Source organism: Cervus canadensis, chromosome 13 (assembly GCF_019320065.1).
Source record: "Cervus canadensis isolate Bull #8, Minnesota chromosome 13, ASM1932006v1, whole genome shotgun sequence".
NCBI classification, from domain to species: domain Eukaryota; kingdom Metazoa; phylum Chordata; class Mammalia; order Artiodactyla; family Cervidae; genus Cervus; species Cervus canadensis.
This window is the reverse complement of record NC_057398.1, coordinates 49,754,956-49,770,161: the sequence shown is the minus strand read 5'-3', so window position 1 is coordinate 49,770,161 and position 15,206 is coordinate 49,754,956. Positions and strand designations below refer to the sequence as shown.

Here is a 15,206-nt window from a genome sequence, read left to right as displayed (position 1 = left end):
GACCTTTTACGACCCCATTAACTGCAGCATGCCAGGTTTCCCTGTCCTTCACTGTCTCCCAGAGCTTGCTCAAACTCACATCCATTGAGTCAGTGATGTCATTCAACCATCTCATCCTCTGTCACCTGCTTCTCTTCTTGCCCACAATCTTTCCCAGCATCAACGTCTATTTTCTAATAAGTCAGCCCTTTGCATCAGGTGGCCAAAGTATTGGAGCTTTAGCTTCAGCATCAGTCCTTCCAATGAATATTCAGAGTTGATCTTCTTTAGGATTGACTGGTTTGATATCTTTGCTGTCCAAGGGACTCTCAAGAGTCTTCTCCAGCACCACAATTTGAAAGCATCAATTCTTCGGCGCTCAGCCTTCTTTATGGTCCCACTCTCACATTCATACATGACTACTGGAAAAACTATAGCTTTGATGATATGGACCTTTGTTGGCAAAGTGATATCTCTGCTTTTTAATACCCTGTCTAGGTTTGTCATAGCTTTTCTTACAATCAGCAAGTGTCTTTTAATTTCATGGCTGAAGTTACTATCTACAGTGATTTGGGAGCCCAAGCAAATAAAATCTGTCTCTGTTTCCACTTTTCCCCCTTCTATTTGCCATGAAGTGATGGAATCAGATGCCATGATCTTAAGTTTCTCTAACACTGAGTTTTAAGTTATTTTTTTTCACTCTCCTCTTTCACCCTCATCAAGAGGCTCATGCAGAGTCAGTATCAGATGCTTCCAAAGCAGGACTGACTCCAATAAAGTGGGGTTGTCCCAGAGCTGGGAATCTAGGGATTTCCATGGGGGCATCCATCCTTGGGCATTGCCTGAGTCCTTTCAAACCTAGAACACAGAGAAGATTACAAGAATTTGAGATTGCTTGCTGTACAATAAATACAGATACAACCGTTAAAGTCTGTAAGGTAAAGTGTGAAAACCTCTCTCTCCCACCTAGCTCCCGTCCCCTTCCTGCAGAGATGGGCACATGCACAGGTTTTAGATTGTGATTTCTTTCCAGTCCATGACAGATTTTTACAGTGTGCTAGGCACATGGCGTGGGCACAGTAATATCAAACAAAGCAATTATAGTCTGGCTAAGGAAACAAGATTCGACTGCATAAAACTATACATAAAATTATATAAATATATGTATAAATACACACACCCACACACATGGCTACAAAGAAAAGATTTTATATGAATGAGTTGATCACGGCTGACCTCTTATAGATTTATTTCTGGGTCTTTTCTTTTTTCTGTGGTTTATATTTGACTTCTGCGGAAACCAGGATTCAGAGGAATTGGCTGGAGAGCCCCACATACACAACCAAGGAACAGCGGCAGTTGGGGGAGGAGGACTGGAACCTGGTCTGGCAGTGGGTGGGGGTGGGATCTGGAACAAGTATCGGGAGGAGGACCCAAGTTACTCCAGAGAAGGAGGAGGAATAGATGAGCAGATCTGACAGGCTGTGGGGTGGGGGGATGGCCTGATGGGGAGCAGGTGGCACAGGCTCTGGATTGGGTCAGCCTGGCTCTGATTCCAACCCCCTGGGGCCTCCTGGGCCTGTCCCCTTCTTGGGTCACCCTTCACCCCAGGGAGCCAAGGCTCCATGAGATCAGGTTTGCACGGTCTCCACACAGGGAGCTCCAGGCCGGGCCGCCTCTGATAAGCCCTCCGCTAGGCCCACAGGGACAATGTGGAGAACTGGCAACAGGCTGAGGCGGTCTTTCCTGTTCTAGAAAGTTCCCAGGGTGGGCTCCTGAGCTTGGCACCTCTGGGGGAGGTTCCCCATCACCCATACCCCTGCTCCGGCCCTTGCTCCCAGGCCCAGGAATGCAGGAAGGTGAGGGTCCCCAAGCAGCACGCACCCCAAGGCACACCCACCCCCAGTGCCCAAGGTTGGACAGGGGCCATCCCATAGTGGGCTGTTTCCTTAAGCCCTACTCAAAGACATCTTAGGACATGGCTGCAGCTGAGGAGTCTCTTTGCAGACTTACAATGGATCAGTCCCAAACTGCCCTCTGCAATCACTGGCTCTCTGCCACCACGGTGGGCATGACTTCCAGCAACTTCTCCTCTGAAAAAGACTTAAGAACAGATGAGACAAATTCCGGGGATGCCCCAGAACTCAATTCAGAGGCCCCAGAAACTTGCACAGGATGATGGGGAAGAAAAAGGGGCCTTCTGCATGAAGAACTGTTTGCAGAAGAAGAGAAAACTCCTTAAGAGTGGCGAAATGAGAAGCTTGATTTTCTTCCCTCTGGTGTATTAGCTCTTCTTCCAGGTCCCTGTCCCCAGGCTGACACTTGGTGGTGGGGATCCAAGCTCCCTGACTGGCCCTTGTTTATTCCTGCATTCGTACCTGGTTCATACCCTCTTTTCCCAAAGTCCTTCTTAGTTAAGTCGCTCAGTCGTGTCTGACTCTTTGCGACCCCGTGGACTGTAGCCCACCAGGCTCCTCCGTCCATGGGATTCTCCAGGCAAGAATACTGGAGTGGGTTGCCATTTCCTTCTCCAGGGGATCTTCCCAACCCAGGGATCGAAACCAGGTCTCCCGCATTGCAGGCAGATGCTTTAACCTCTGAGCCACCAGGTGAAGTCCTTCTTACAGCCTCCCTAAAGCCTGACAACCGTCTTCGAGGCTCAGCCCAGCCACTCTTCACACAGGAACTGCTTCTGCACCACTAGGCCCACCAAGCCCGCCTTCAGCTCTCCCCCACGTCCTCTCCTCCTCCTGCAGCCCTGCCAGTGTCCCTTCATTTGATGCAGTAGCGTGGCAGTATCATGGTTGTGCAGTAGGGACTGATTGCTGGCTGTGATCTGCACAGCCTGGCTTGTGGCAGATTCCCTAGAGGAAAGACCCAGCTACAGATCCTGCTCATCTCCAGCACCAGCCCCCTTCCTCCAGCCCCACCTCTGAAAGCAGTGACTCTGCTCTCCTCTGGGTTCACAAAGCAAGTGCCACCTCTAGGCCAGCAGACCCTGCTGCTCCAAAGCGATACTTTTGTCCTCAGGCTCAGCATCTATCTCCACTTCTTTCAAAAATACTGCCTAATGCATTTTAAAACTTTCTATTCTGGAAAAATCTCAAACATTTACAAAAGTAGAGACAGCAACATCATGAAAGATCATGACATAAATTTAACTGTTATCAATTCATACCTAATCCTGTTTCTGCTATATTTTCCCTCTCTTCTCCCAAACCCCAAAATACATGACCCCCAAACATCTTATTTCATTTGCCAGTATTTCCATATATCTCTAAAAGACAATGAATCTTTAAAAAATAGAACACAAAATCACCATAATGAAAAAGATGTTAACAGCAATTCCCTAATATCATTTCCCATCTACTGTTTAAATGTCCTACCTTGGTTTTGAAATGAATTTTTACAGATGGTTTGTTGGCATCAGGACCCAAATGTTGCACATCTCTTTGGTTTCGTTTAGTCTTTCAGTTTTTTCTCTCTGCAATTTATTTGATGAAGCAGCTGTTGGTTTGTCCTGCAGAATTTTCCACAATCTGGGTTTTGAGAGAGTATCCTTGTGAGACTGTGCCTGTTCCCTGTACTTCTTCTGAACCGTTAGGAGTTCTAATAACTGGATGAGATTCTGGTTCTAAATTTTGTTGAGAACGAGTTATAGGTGGTGATGTGCATTTCTAAAGAAAGTACAGTTAGCAGCCATGATGATCACTGCTTAGGTCCACTATTTCATTAGAAGTTGCAAACGGGAATATTCTATCATTTCTTCTTCATGTAATAGCAAAATACCTCTATAAGGAGAAGTTTTTCATTATCAAGAGTTTGTTTCCCAGGAGGTACAGTCGAATTTTAATGTATCCCTCCCCCCTCTTTTCCCTCTGGTAAACGTAAGTTTGTTTGCTATGTCTGTGGGTCTATTTCTGTTTTGTAAATAAGTTCATTTGTATAATTTGTTTAGGAAAGATAGAATGAAGGATTTTTCCAAAGTCATACAGAAAAGACAGAATGAAGGATTTTTCCTTCATTTTCCAATGAAGGAAATTCTGACCAATTTTTGTTTTTTTGTGATCATTATGAAATAAAGGATTTTAACATGCTTGATAGGTTTATTGCTATTAGTATCTGCTTTTGACTTTTTGTTTTGTTTTTGCTTTCAGGATTCTTATTGATGCTCAAACTGTTCCAGTGTTTGGCCAGCAGGAGCCTCTTCAGATTGTCTCCAGTGAAGGCTCCTTGGTCGTGCTTAATAATTTTGTCATTTTCAGATATGACTAAATATTTCAGACTTATACATTTGCTGTTCTAGGCCTAGAATGAGGCATTTTGAAAAGGAGCATTTTTTTTTCCTTTTAGGAAATAGTATGTAGAAGCCAAAGTCTCAGTGCTAATGAGTTTAAATAACCCTAGAATAAGCAACCAAATTAAAAAGCAGGGCCCACTTTTGCACTATGCACAAGTGATAAACCCAAGGCAAGCATATTTTGGGCAATAAAAGGGAGTGGGCTGAGTCTGGGTCTACAGCTGGGGCCTCAGAGTGGTGGCTCAGCTGCATGGGGTGGGCTTCATGGGATGGCCACTGGCCCAAGAAGCCAAGCTGGAAAGCAGAAGGCCCAGGAGTAAGGACATCTTCCTCGTGGTTCTGTGGCTTGGTGTCTGGAGCAGAGCTGGCCACCAAGCAAGGGAGTGCTGTCTAAAAGAAGGGGAGGTCAAGGTTACTTCCTCTTCCAAAGGAGTCTGAATGCTGAGACTGTGAAAAGCTAAATGCCCAACTCTCTGAAAGAGTGGATCTGTTTATTTAAAAATCACCCTTCTGGTGCACACTAAAACTAGGATCTATTTGAAAGTGCCTTGCGTGTGTGTACATGTTCAGTCGTGTCCGACTCCTTGCGACCCCATGGACTGCAGCCTGCCAGTCTATGGGATTTTTCAGGCAAGAATACCGGAGTGGGTTGCTATTTCTTCCTCCAGGGGATGTCTCCTGCGTAGGCAGGCAGATTCTTCATCACTTAAGCTACCTGGGAAGCCCTCAAAGTGCCTTATTATATCCTATATCTGCCAAGAATCTGTGATTGATTAGACTAACTTTAGGTGGTATCTTACTTGCACAAAATTTCTCATCTGTTACAGCATGCGTGTGTGCTAAGTCACGTCAGTCATGTCTGACTCTGTGCAACCCTATGGATTGTAGCCTACCAGGTTCCTCTGTCCACGGGGATTCTCCAGGCAAGAATACTAGAGTTGGTTGCTGTGCCCTCCACTAGGGAATTTTCTCAACCCAGGGATTGAGCCCGCCTCTCTTACATCTCCTGTATTGGTAGGCAGGTTCTTCATCACTAGAATCACTTGAGAAGCCCCATCTATTACAGGCTTATAATATATCCAGTAAAAGACAATGTATTGGAAATTCAGACCCAGTACATGCTGGCTGGGATAGAGTCCAGTACTGATCTTAGATTACTTTGGGTATCTGCTAACACATAAATAAATTATTTGGGGGCAGAAAAGACAGGTATTGGCAGATTCTGTGTTCTCCTAATACCTCTCTCTTTACTTGTCCTGGTTCAGTTTAACTTTGTGCAAGACACATGATATGCATTAATTCAATACCATGCCATACTCCACAAAGGATCAGGGAATTCTGAAGCTGAATTTCATTACCTACTTAGAAGAGAACAGAATGATCAAAATGAAATGGAGTTTAAGTCAAATGACAATACTGAAGAAACTCATGGTATCATAAGACTTCAATCAGCAATGCTCTCTTACACTGTCACTTCGGAGAGAGACCTTTCATGAATGCTACAGGAATACTTCACATGCTGCTAGTCAAATCTGTATGAGACTGTCTGGCTGGAAAATGTGGTGATCATTTTGATGATCCAGAGTTCTGTTTAAACAATAAAAATGAGATTCTAGAGTTCAAATCTAGTGTATGATTTTGCATCAGCTGAAAACCTTTTGGTATCTAAATATAAAAAATTACCATTGGATGATAACGATAACCCTATATGCAAAACAGAAAAAGAGACACAGAAATACAGAACAGACTTTTGAACTTTGTGGGAGAATGTGAGGGTGGGATATTTCAAAAGAACAGCATGTATACTATCTATGGTGAAACAGATCACCAGCCCAGGTGGGATGCATGAGACAAGTGCTCCGGCCTGGTGCACTGGGAAGACCCAGAGGAATCGGGTGGAGAGGGAGGTGGGAGGGGGGATCGGGATTGGGAATACATGTAAATCCATGGCTGATTCATATCAATGTATGACAAAACCCACTGGGAAAAAAAAATAAAATAAAATAAAAAGTGAGTATAAAAAAAAAAAAAATTACCATTGGAGAGTTCCTTGGTTAGGTGGTTAGGATTCTGGGCTTTCACAGACATGGCCCAGGTTCAATCCCTGGTCGGGGAACTGACATCCCACAAGCGGCAAGGCACGACCAAAAAAAAAATTATCATGGATCTAGAGATTATCATACTAAGTGAAGTAAATCAGAGAAAAACAAATATCATATGATATTGCTTACAGGTGGAGTCTAAACAAATTATACAAATGAACTTATTTACAAAACAGAAATAGACCCACAGACATAGCAAACAAACTTACGTTTACCAGAGGGAAAAGAGGGGGGAGGGATACATTAAAATTCGAGATTAACATGTACACATTAATATACGTAAAATAGTTAACCAACAAGGTCCTGGTGTATAACACAGGGAACTATACTCAATATTTTGTAATAGCCTATAAGGGAAAAGAACCTGAAAAAGCATACATATATATTTACATATGTAACGAAGTTTAAACATACAACACCGAATCACTTTGCTGTACATCTGAAACTAACACAATATAAATCAACTATACATCAATAAAAAATATCAACTATATTTCAATTAAAAATAAATAGAATCAAAACAAAGGGGAGCACAGACATACAGACTGTGGACAAAATACGGAAATTTTCAAAACCTAAGCTACAAAACCTAGCACTTAGCAAACAAAAAACTTTATATGAAAAAAAAGATCAAAGAAGGGTGATTTGCTGGATCATATAGAGCTTAAATATAACAGCCACTAGCCGCGTGTGTCTGCTTGATTTTAAATCACTGAATGGAAATAAAATTAAAAATCCAGTTCCTTGGTGGAACCAGCCCTATTTAAAGTGCTCAGTAGGTATGTTGTAGAAAGGTCAGACAAATGTGGTGTCAGGACAAAATACTCTTATAGTTGTTTCAGTTTTTCAAGTGTGTAGACATAAACTTAGAAAATTTATGGTTTCCTTTCTCTGAGGTTGAAGTGTTCTTTTACTTCTCAGCTACGGGAATCAGGATCGTGAAAGACACCCAGGAGAGTCTTTCCTGCTCAGAGGCTTTTAGGTAAAAATTCTTGAAAGAAGAAAAGGAATCATCCTTTCAAAAAGCTCAACAGGCTAGGTTCCAAATCTGTTTTGTGTTTGTTATTTGAATTTATATGACGCTGACTCATCAACAACAAAAAAGCTTCTTAACATTTTATCACTTTCCTGGCACATTGATACCTTTGCGGGGGTGGGAGGGTGGGTGTTGTCTTTCGATCTCTTGTAACCACTGGTTCTGAAATAAACTTCAGAAACCAAAGAGGCCTGGGCAGCCGAGGATATGAAATCAAAGCGAGGCCAGGATCAAAGGGGCCAACAGCTCTGGGATCTCAAGGTGAAAGCAGAGCCATCGACTCCCCTCGGCTGCCTTTTCCTGGCTCTCTCTTTAATAAACACCCGGGGCTCCAGGGCCAGGTTTGAGGGCAGCGCAGAGGGGAAGAGAGTACTTAGCACTTGGAGAGGAAAGGCAGGCCTCTGTGAAGTTTGGGGGAGTCGGTGACAGGCACCGTGGTGGGAAATGTGGAGCAAGCAGAACAGGATGGTGACCCCGAATGGCTCCATCCTCCCTGGCCCTGGCTGCCTCAGAGCCAGTGTGACTCTGGAGAATAATGTTTTCTCTCTGCATCACTTTTCTGTTGCATTTTTACTTGTATTTTACCAGACTTCCCTCTTAGTACAGGAAGCAGCCTTGCAAATTGTCTGCTATTTCACCTTGTCCTTCCCTGTGTATATTTCAGTAGGCATACCTGACAGGCCGAATAAAATAATGGCCCCAAATTCTCAGCACATCAAGAGGTGAGGAGCAGAGCCCAGGTGTTGGCGAGGGGGAATCAGACCCCTGATCTCAGAGATCCTCATCTTCAGCTAACCCTGAACTTGTCTGCTATTCTGAAACTGGTAAACTGACTTCCTTTGATAGAAACAAGTACTTTACAGAGTTTATTTAAAATGCACTTAAATTTCACAGATCATCTACTTTGGGAAAATCACTTGCAATAATTGTTTTTTAAGATATTGTGCCAAGGATCGGGCTCTTTCCACTTTGCATTTGGAGAACAGGTATGAGAGAAAGAAAAACTATTCATTGTGTGCTTGCAGCACGGTAAGGAATCTAAAACTAAGGAATCTAAAACTTGGATTTAGTGAAAACCACTCATGATTTTGAGACTTTTCTGGTGGCTCAGATGATAAAGAATCTGCCTGCAATGTGGGAGACCTGGGTTTGATCCCTGGGTCGCGAAGATCCCCTGGAGAAGGAGAAGAGAATGCTACCCAATCCAGTATTCTGCCCTGCAGAAGTCCATGGTCAGAGGAGCCTGGTGGGGTGCAGTCCACAGGGTTGCAAGGAGTTGGACACAACTCAGCGACTTTCACTCACTCACTCATGATTTTATAGGTGTTTGTCAAACAAAGGAGAAGCAGAAAATAACTTTCAAGTGAATGAACTTTGCAGAGCTTTGCAGCGACCCTCCAGACACTTACAGCTTACCGATTTTAGTCAATGAAAATCCAAGAGAACTGGGAAATCCATTCCTACCGTGAAGTAATATCTCTTTCCAGATACATTCCCCTGCATTCTTTGCTTCAGTTTTTAAAAGTTTGCTAAAAAACTTTTAGTTTAGTTTGCTAAAAAAATTCAATTTTACCAGTTTTCCCACTAATGTTCTTTTTTCTTTTCTAACAACCCAACTCAGAATAACATAGCACATCACAAAACTAAGTTTTAAAAATATACTTACAATGACAATACAGGCACATGATTAAAAAAATAAAAAAAACAGCACTGGAGGGTATACAATAAAGTCTCCATCTCTAATACTTGATTCCAATTTCCAACCCTGGGTTTGCAGTACCGTCTCCTCACTGAAGTTATTTTGTAGGGATATACAAGTATATGACATTAAAGCTTCATTTTAGGGCAAAAGCAGGAAAGAAGGGGAAAGGCTGAAATCTTATTTCAACATCGAGGATTCTAATTGCACACAGACTCTCATAGACTCTCAGGAAAAGTCATAAGAAGATAATGCATGTTTAGTCAGTTTGGAGGATTATCAAGCCACAAATTGAACACTGCAATTTTCTACCACTAGTTTGAAAGACAGAGAGAAGACTGTCTTAGAGGTTTAGATTCCTTCATCAGATCGTCACCAGGCACTCCATTTGTCTCTGCAGGTCCATTTTCCCGGCCCACGGTAAAGCAGGCAGGCTCGGGGGTAGGGGGAGGGCCCCTCACAGGTGAGCAGACAGCAGCAGAGGAATGAGGCCTGGGCACTGGACTAGCGGGGATTTTCACATAGGCTAGAGAATTCCGACTCGACCTCTGTGGTGAGTTTCTGGATTGCTGGGCCATCTGGCTGTTAGACGTCAGCTGGCAGTCAGCAGCCAAGCCAAGCTCTGCTTTCCTCGCGTGGGTGGCCTAACGGTGCCAGAGCGAAGCAATGCAAGCAGTGGATCTGGCCCCGTCACCTCCATCACCTGTGCCTGGGAACCCAGTGGGCCCAACGGGCCTGGAAGAGAACAACCCTGTGATGTGAGAGGGCCAGGGGCTTCAACCCCCCTCTGAGGGCGGCTGGGAAGATCAGCAGGGGACCCAGGGGTCACGTCTGGAGACCAGCTTAGCATGGTGGCTTTGGGGTCATCTGGGCCTCGTCTAGACTGTGGAGTACTTCTTGATCTGGAAAACTGGGATAGGAATATCGACTTCACAGGTACATATGCAAAGCATAGTCTAGGACAGTGACACTTCATTAGTGGTTTTTTAATTAATGAAAGAATGAAGGCACGGAGTAAAATAAAAGGGTCTGACCTCCCATCCCATACAGCCTATGTCTGAAAACTCCAATGACCAGGCTAAGGGATAAGAAGGAAGGAGGAGGGGGGAAGAGAAAGAGGGGTGCCATGGGGTTGATGGAGGAGCAAGCAGGCTGTGAGAATGGTCAGACCACCTGCAAGAGCCTCTGGGACTGTGTCCTAGACCCCATCTTCCACCCCCACATCCACAGGGAGAGAATCAAGCACAGGGCTCCTATTTGCAGCAGCCCCAATAATCCTTTCTGGGGACTTCCCTGGCAGACCAGTGGTTAAGACTCCATGCTTCCATTGCAGGGCGGGTGAGGGTTCGATCCCTGGTCAAGAAAGTAAGAAGTTGCGCAGGTGCAACCAAAAAGTTAAAAAAAAGAATCCTTTCTGCTTTGACACCTGGAAGGTCCACTCAGGACGAAAATATCCAAGCTCTTCCTGAGGTTGTCTCTAAGCATTCTAGAATGGATAGAGACAGGCAGGGGCTGTGGCCTAAAAGATCCTTCTAGCTCAGAGTCCCCTTGGAGCCAATGACAGTATGTGGTCCTGGTGAAATCAGGGCTCAGGTTCTGGGAGCAAGAAGAGCCGGGTCTCTGTGCTCCTCTCCTGAAGACTGCACTGTGGTGGAGCTGCTTCCATTCCGGACATGAGCTTCGATACATCAGTTCAGCGGCATCCACTTCTACAGACCTTCACTGAGAGTCTGGCATGGTGTCTTATGCATGCAGAGCAGTAGACATACAAGGCAGACACTCGACAGACTTGATCAAGAGAAGCGGCTCCTGCTCCCTAAGCCGTTACAATCTAGGAGGGGAGGCAGGTACAGGCACCGTAACCACAGTACAAATAAGAATAAAATAGGAACCTTAAAGGAGGCCCAGAGGGCAGAGGCAAGAGGGAGTGGAAACTTCGGGGTGCCCCTTTCATCTTCTCCCTTCCAGCTAAGAGGCGCCTTAAGCATTGCCGGGTATCTCCAGAGAGGCCAGATCAGGAGTCAATAACTGAATCTAGAAAGGCACATTCGTAACTCTGCTGTGTCTAGGGTACCCTTATTCGTAGGCCCACTGGGACATTCCAGACAAAAGGTCTCCTCCCCTCCAAGGTGAGTTTACTGCCTCTCTTTGAGGTCCCTTTATCTGCACCCCCTCCTTCTGATTCAGGATTTGTTACGGAGGTCTGAGGAGCACAGGGGCTGGGCTGTTTGACCAACCTGGTGCTGGGTCTAGCACATAGCAGGGGGTGTAAATAAATACCTTTGATGACTACAGACAGGGCAGCGGGCAAGGCTCTCTGCCCGGCCATGGGAGAGATAGGCGGCTGGCCCCTCGCTGCCCTGCGTGGGGCACCTGGCCCTCGAGGAGGGCGGTTCTGCCCCACTCCGCCCACCCACTCGGGCCCCTAAGGCACTGCCCTCGGGCAGACCTGCTCTGGGGGATGTTGATTGCGGTGGCGGTGGTGGGGCTGGCCGGGCAGATGGACGGGGGAAGGGGCGGAGGGGCCCAGGCCCAAGTTCACGCCTCCCTCCCTCCATCCCACGGGCAGCGGAAGCGATTATTCCCCACCGGCGTCTGGCGGGGTGGGGGGCGGGCTCGCACCCCGAAGAGACACGGGCCTCCCCGCGTCCACCGCTTTGATCGCACCGCCACCCCGGGCCCCCGCCCTCGGCCCCGGGGCCAGTATAACTAAAGGCCGTGCCCCTCCCGGCGATGCACTGGGGTCGGGCAGCGATGGCCGCAGCGGAGTCCAGCCAGCTCCAGTTCGAGGAGATCGCCGCGCCCCCCGCCTACCTGCCCGCCCACCCCGGCGGGGCGTTCCTGCCGCCCCCGAACCCCGCCGCTGGCCTGCTCCTCGCGCGCCCCTCGGGCTCTGCTCCGGAGCTCGGCGCCCCGGGAGCCTTCGCCGGCTTTCTCGGGAGGGGTCCCGGGCCCGCCGCGCCGCCCCCCGCCGCCCTGGGCCCGCCTGCGCCCCCTAAAGGCGCGGCCGTCTCGTCGGCGTCGCAGCGCCGCAAGCGCACGTCGTTCAGGCCGGAGCAGCTGCAGCTGCTGGAGCTGGTCTTCCGCCGGACCATGTACCCCGACATCCACCTGCGTGAGCGCCTGGCCGCTCTCACCTTGCTCCCCGAGTCCAGGATCCAGGTGAGCGGCCCGCGGCGGGCTGGCGAGTTCGCCGGTGCCACGTACTTGACGTTGGGCAAGTTATTTCCCTCGAGCCTCAGTGTCCTAGGCTGTAAAATCAGTGTCTGTGGGCTACGGTGATCGTGAGGCTTGAATGAAGTAATTCAGGCTCATGCTCAATGACTTCTGTCTCTCATTGCTGAATATAAGGGCTCCTCCCTGGAGGCTAGCTGATCTCTTGAAATGGTCAGAAAATAAATCCTCAGCAGGAAGGTAATAGGGATTATTTTCACACTTTTTTCTTTACCCAGCAAGAAGGGGCAGATGAGGTGCAGTTGGTGTTTCCCCTGCTGGCTCACCAAGGTGCCCCCCCCTGGGCCCCTAGGCCACTTCCTTGGCAGGTGTTGGATTTGGAATGTGGGTTGGAAAGGATGTGTCTTGGGGGTAAAGCCTGAAGCATATGGAGTTTCTTGTCACGGTTTGAAAAGTTTAGTGCAAGGTGTGTTTATTGCCTAAAGTAATTTAGACCAGAATCCTGGAGCTTGGTGGTCATAAGAAGCCTGCCTTTTTTGCCTGATCTATAGCACCGTGGTCTGTACCTAAGAGCAGTTCTAAGTAGGAGCCCTGATTTTCACACTGGGAGAGAGTGAGCTTGTTTTTATGCATCTTTGGTGGAATGCATCTGTCAGTTTCAACAGCTGGCACAGAAGCTTCCTAAACAGGACAGGTTGTCTGGTATTTGTGGGGAAATAGTGAGCAAAAATTTTATTCACCTAAGTGAATGAAGTCCACTGAGAAAAATGCCTCCTTAAGTAATTTGACAAGGGAGCACACTTTTGAAAATTGATTCTCCAGATTCTTTTAAGGCATAGTAGCATTTTTCCCCCTAAAATTCTAAGTGCTGCTGCTGCTGTGGCCTCATTTTTTCATTGCAGATGTCCCTATATAAAGCACTAGGCATTACTGCAGTTTTGCACCTGGTAATGATGAGGTCGAGAAAGCCAGGTGCTCTTATTTTGTGAAGTGTTTTGTGAAAACCATAAGGTTCCAGAGCAGGGAGCCAGGTACTGGAACTTACAGTGAACTATGAAGGTAAAAGTAGCACAAGGACTCCAACCAAAAGCAGTTTCTCTCTTCCTCTTCCAGGTGTGGTTCCAGAACAGGCGGGCCAAGTCACGTCGTCAGAGCGGGAAACCCTTTCAACCCTCAGCCAGGCCAGAGCTATTCCTCCACCACTCTGCTTGTGAAACTGAAGCAAAGTATTTGAAGCCCCAGCTGCCTCTGGAGGTAGATGTGAACTGCCTGCCCGATCCCAACAGGGTTGGAGGAGGCATCTCTGACCCTAACTCTCAGGGTCAGAATTTTGAAACCTGTTCTCCTCTCTCTGAAGACATTGGTTCAAAGCTGGACTCATGGGAGGAACACATCTTCTCTGCCTTTGGTCACTCTTGAGTCTGGGAGGATTCAGGGTGAGCTCAGAGGAACCATGACTGACAGTCAGGGGGATGCACATCGGAATACTGTCCTTTCTGGCTTCCATGTTAAGGACTCATCCGTGTTAACCTTGATAATGGTCTTGAGTCATCTCTCACCTGTGAAGCCTCCTCCCCTGTTGCCCATGGCCTGTTCTTTCTTCATAGTACACACCACCTAGGAGTTCTGGCATTTATTTTTACCAACACATCTCCAAATATGCACATTCATTTTGGTCCCCTTATCTGTTCCTTCTTACCAGCCCTGTTGTAATTTTTCCGATTTAGTTTCTCAGAACTCATCATCTTCACAAGAACTCCTCAGTGTGACTCTGTTTCCCCTTGTCCTTGACAGCTGCTGTCTTCATATGGCTCCCCCAAAGGCTAATAACCTTAAACTTATGTTAACCCAGCTCCTTCAACCCTCCTACCATCAAGATTTACTCCTCTTAAAATCGGGCCTCACATCTTTACACTCCTTCATAGTTCCAGTGATTCTGCATCCAGATTATTCAAGAGACCCCTGCCTCTATTTTCTCAACTTAAAAAAAAAACTACTCTCTAAAACCTGTAGTAGCTTTCAGTTGCTGCCAAAGTGTAAAGACCTTTTGGTTACCCTTCTAGGTAACTGACATTGAGAGCCTATAGGACAGTTATGCACATCTTAATTTCACCCATCCACAATATATGTCTCTGTCCTAAAGCCATTTCTTTCAGTTTTGGAAGCAAGTGCATAACCTCTCTCTTTTCAAAACACTCTAGACCTCCCTCTTGCTGAAGGCTATAACTTTTTCTAATCCTGATTTTGTACCCGTTACTTCAGTCACTGCAGCATTACCCTTAGCACTTGTTAACTGTACTTCTGTGCAACTTTAGTTTATTATTATTAAATGTTTTCCACAAATGTTTCATTGTTAATTCTATTTAAATGAGTTCTGTTCTTTAGACAGCTCTTAGTAGAGCACTTCACTCCATAACTGCTCAGCACATATTTTGTGGCCATGAAAAACATTTCTACAAGAAGTTTCTGCAAATGTAGTTTCTAAACCCAGTCACTGTTATATCCGGAGGCCACTGTACTAAGTTTAACTTGGTTAAAAATCTGTCCAGCTTGTTCAAAGTTTAGTAACATGAATCTTTTGGTTCCAGATTTCTTGTTCCCAATTTATATGATAAGGATGTATGCAAATTATTGTTTTCAAGTTATTGTGAGATAAATTATTGTCGTGTTATTTTGAGGGTTTTTTAACTTCTAAAGGCAAAAGGAAACTCTTTGTATATGAGGTAATCACAGGTGAGGTTTTTTGGTAAATTGTGCTTTGGAGGCAGCTCATGAGAAACCAGGGCTGGGGCTAGGATTCAGGTGTTTCTTTTTTTTTAATGGAATATTTTTTTTATTTGGATATGTCTTGGCATGGGGCTTCCCAGGTGGCAGTGCAGGAGACCAGAGATGTGGGTTAGATTCCTGGGTCGGGAA

General features: G+C 46.2%; 1 protein-coding gene and 1 long non-coding RNA gene across 2 annotated transcripts; one reads left to right on the top strand and one right to left on the bottom strand.

Annotated features, from left to right (window-relative positions):
- Positions 1-653: 653 nt before the first annotated feature.
- LOC122451671 lies at positions 654-2,467 on the bottom strand. Its single transcript, XR_006272505.1, has 3 exons — positions 1,993-2,467; positions 1,216-1,387; positions 654-837 (listed from the first exon to the last, which is right to left on the bottom strand). It is a non-coding gene; the product is annotated as an uncharacterized LOC122451671 (long non-coding RNA).
- A 9,218-nt stretch (positions 2,468-11,685) lies between these two features.
- MIXL1 (Mix paired-like homeobox) lies at positions 11,686-14,626 on the top strand. The gene is made up of 2 exons (XM_043485715.1): positions 11,686-12,278; positions 13,404-14,626. The coding sequence occupies exons 1-2, from the start codon at positions 11,850-11,852 to the stop codon at positions 13,707-13,709; spliced, it is 735 nt and encodes a 244-aa protein (XP_043341650.1). The 5' UTR covers positions 11,686-11,849; the 3' UTR covers positions 13,710-14,626.
- Positions 14,627-15,206: the final 580 nt, after the last annotated feature.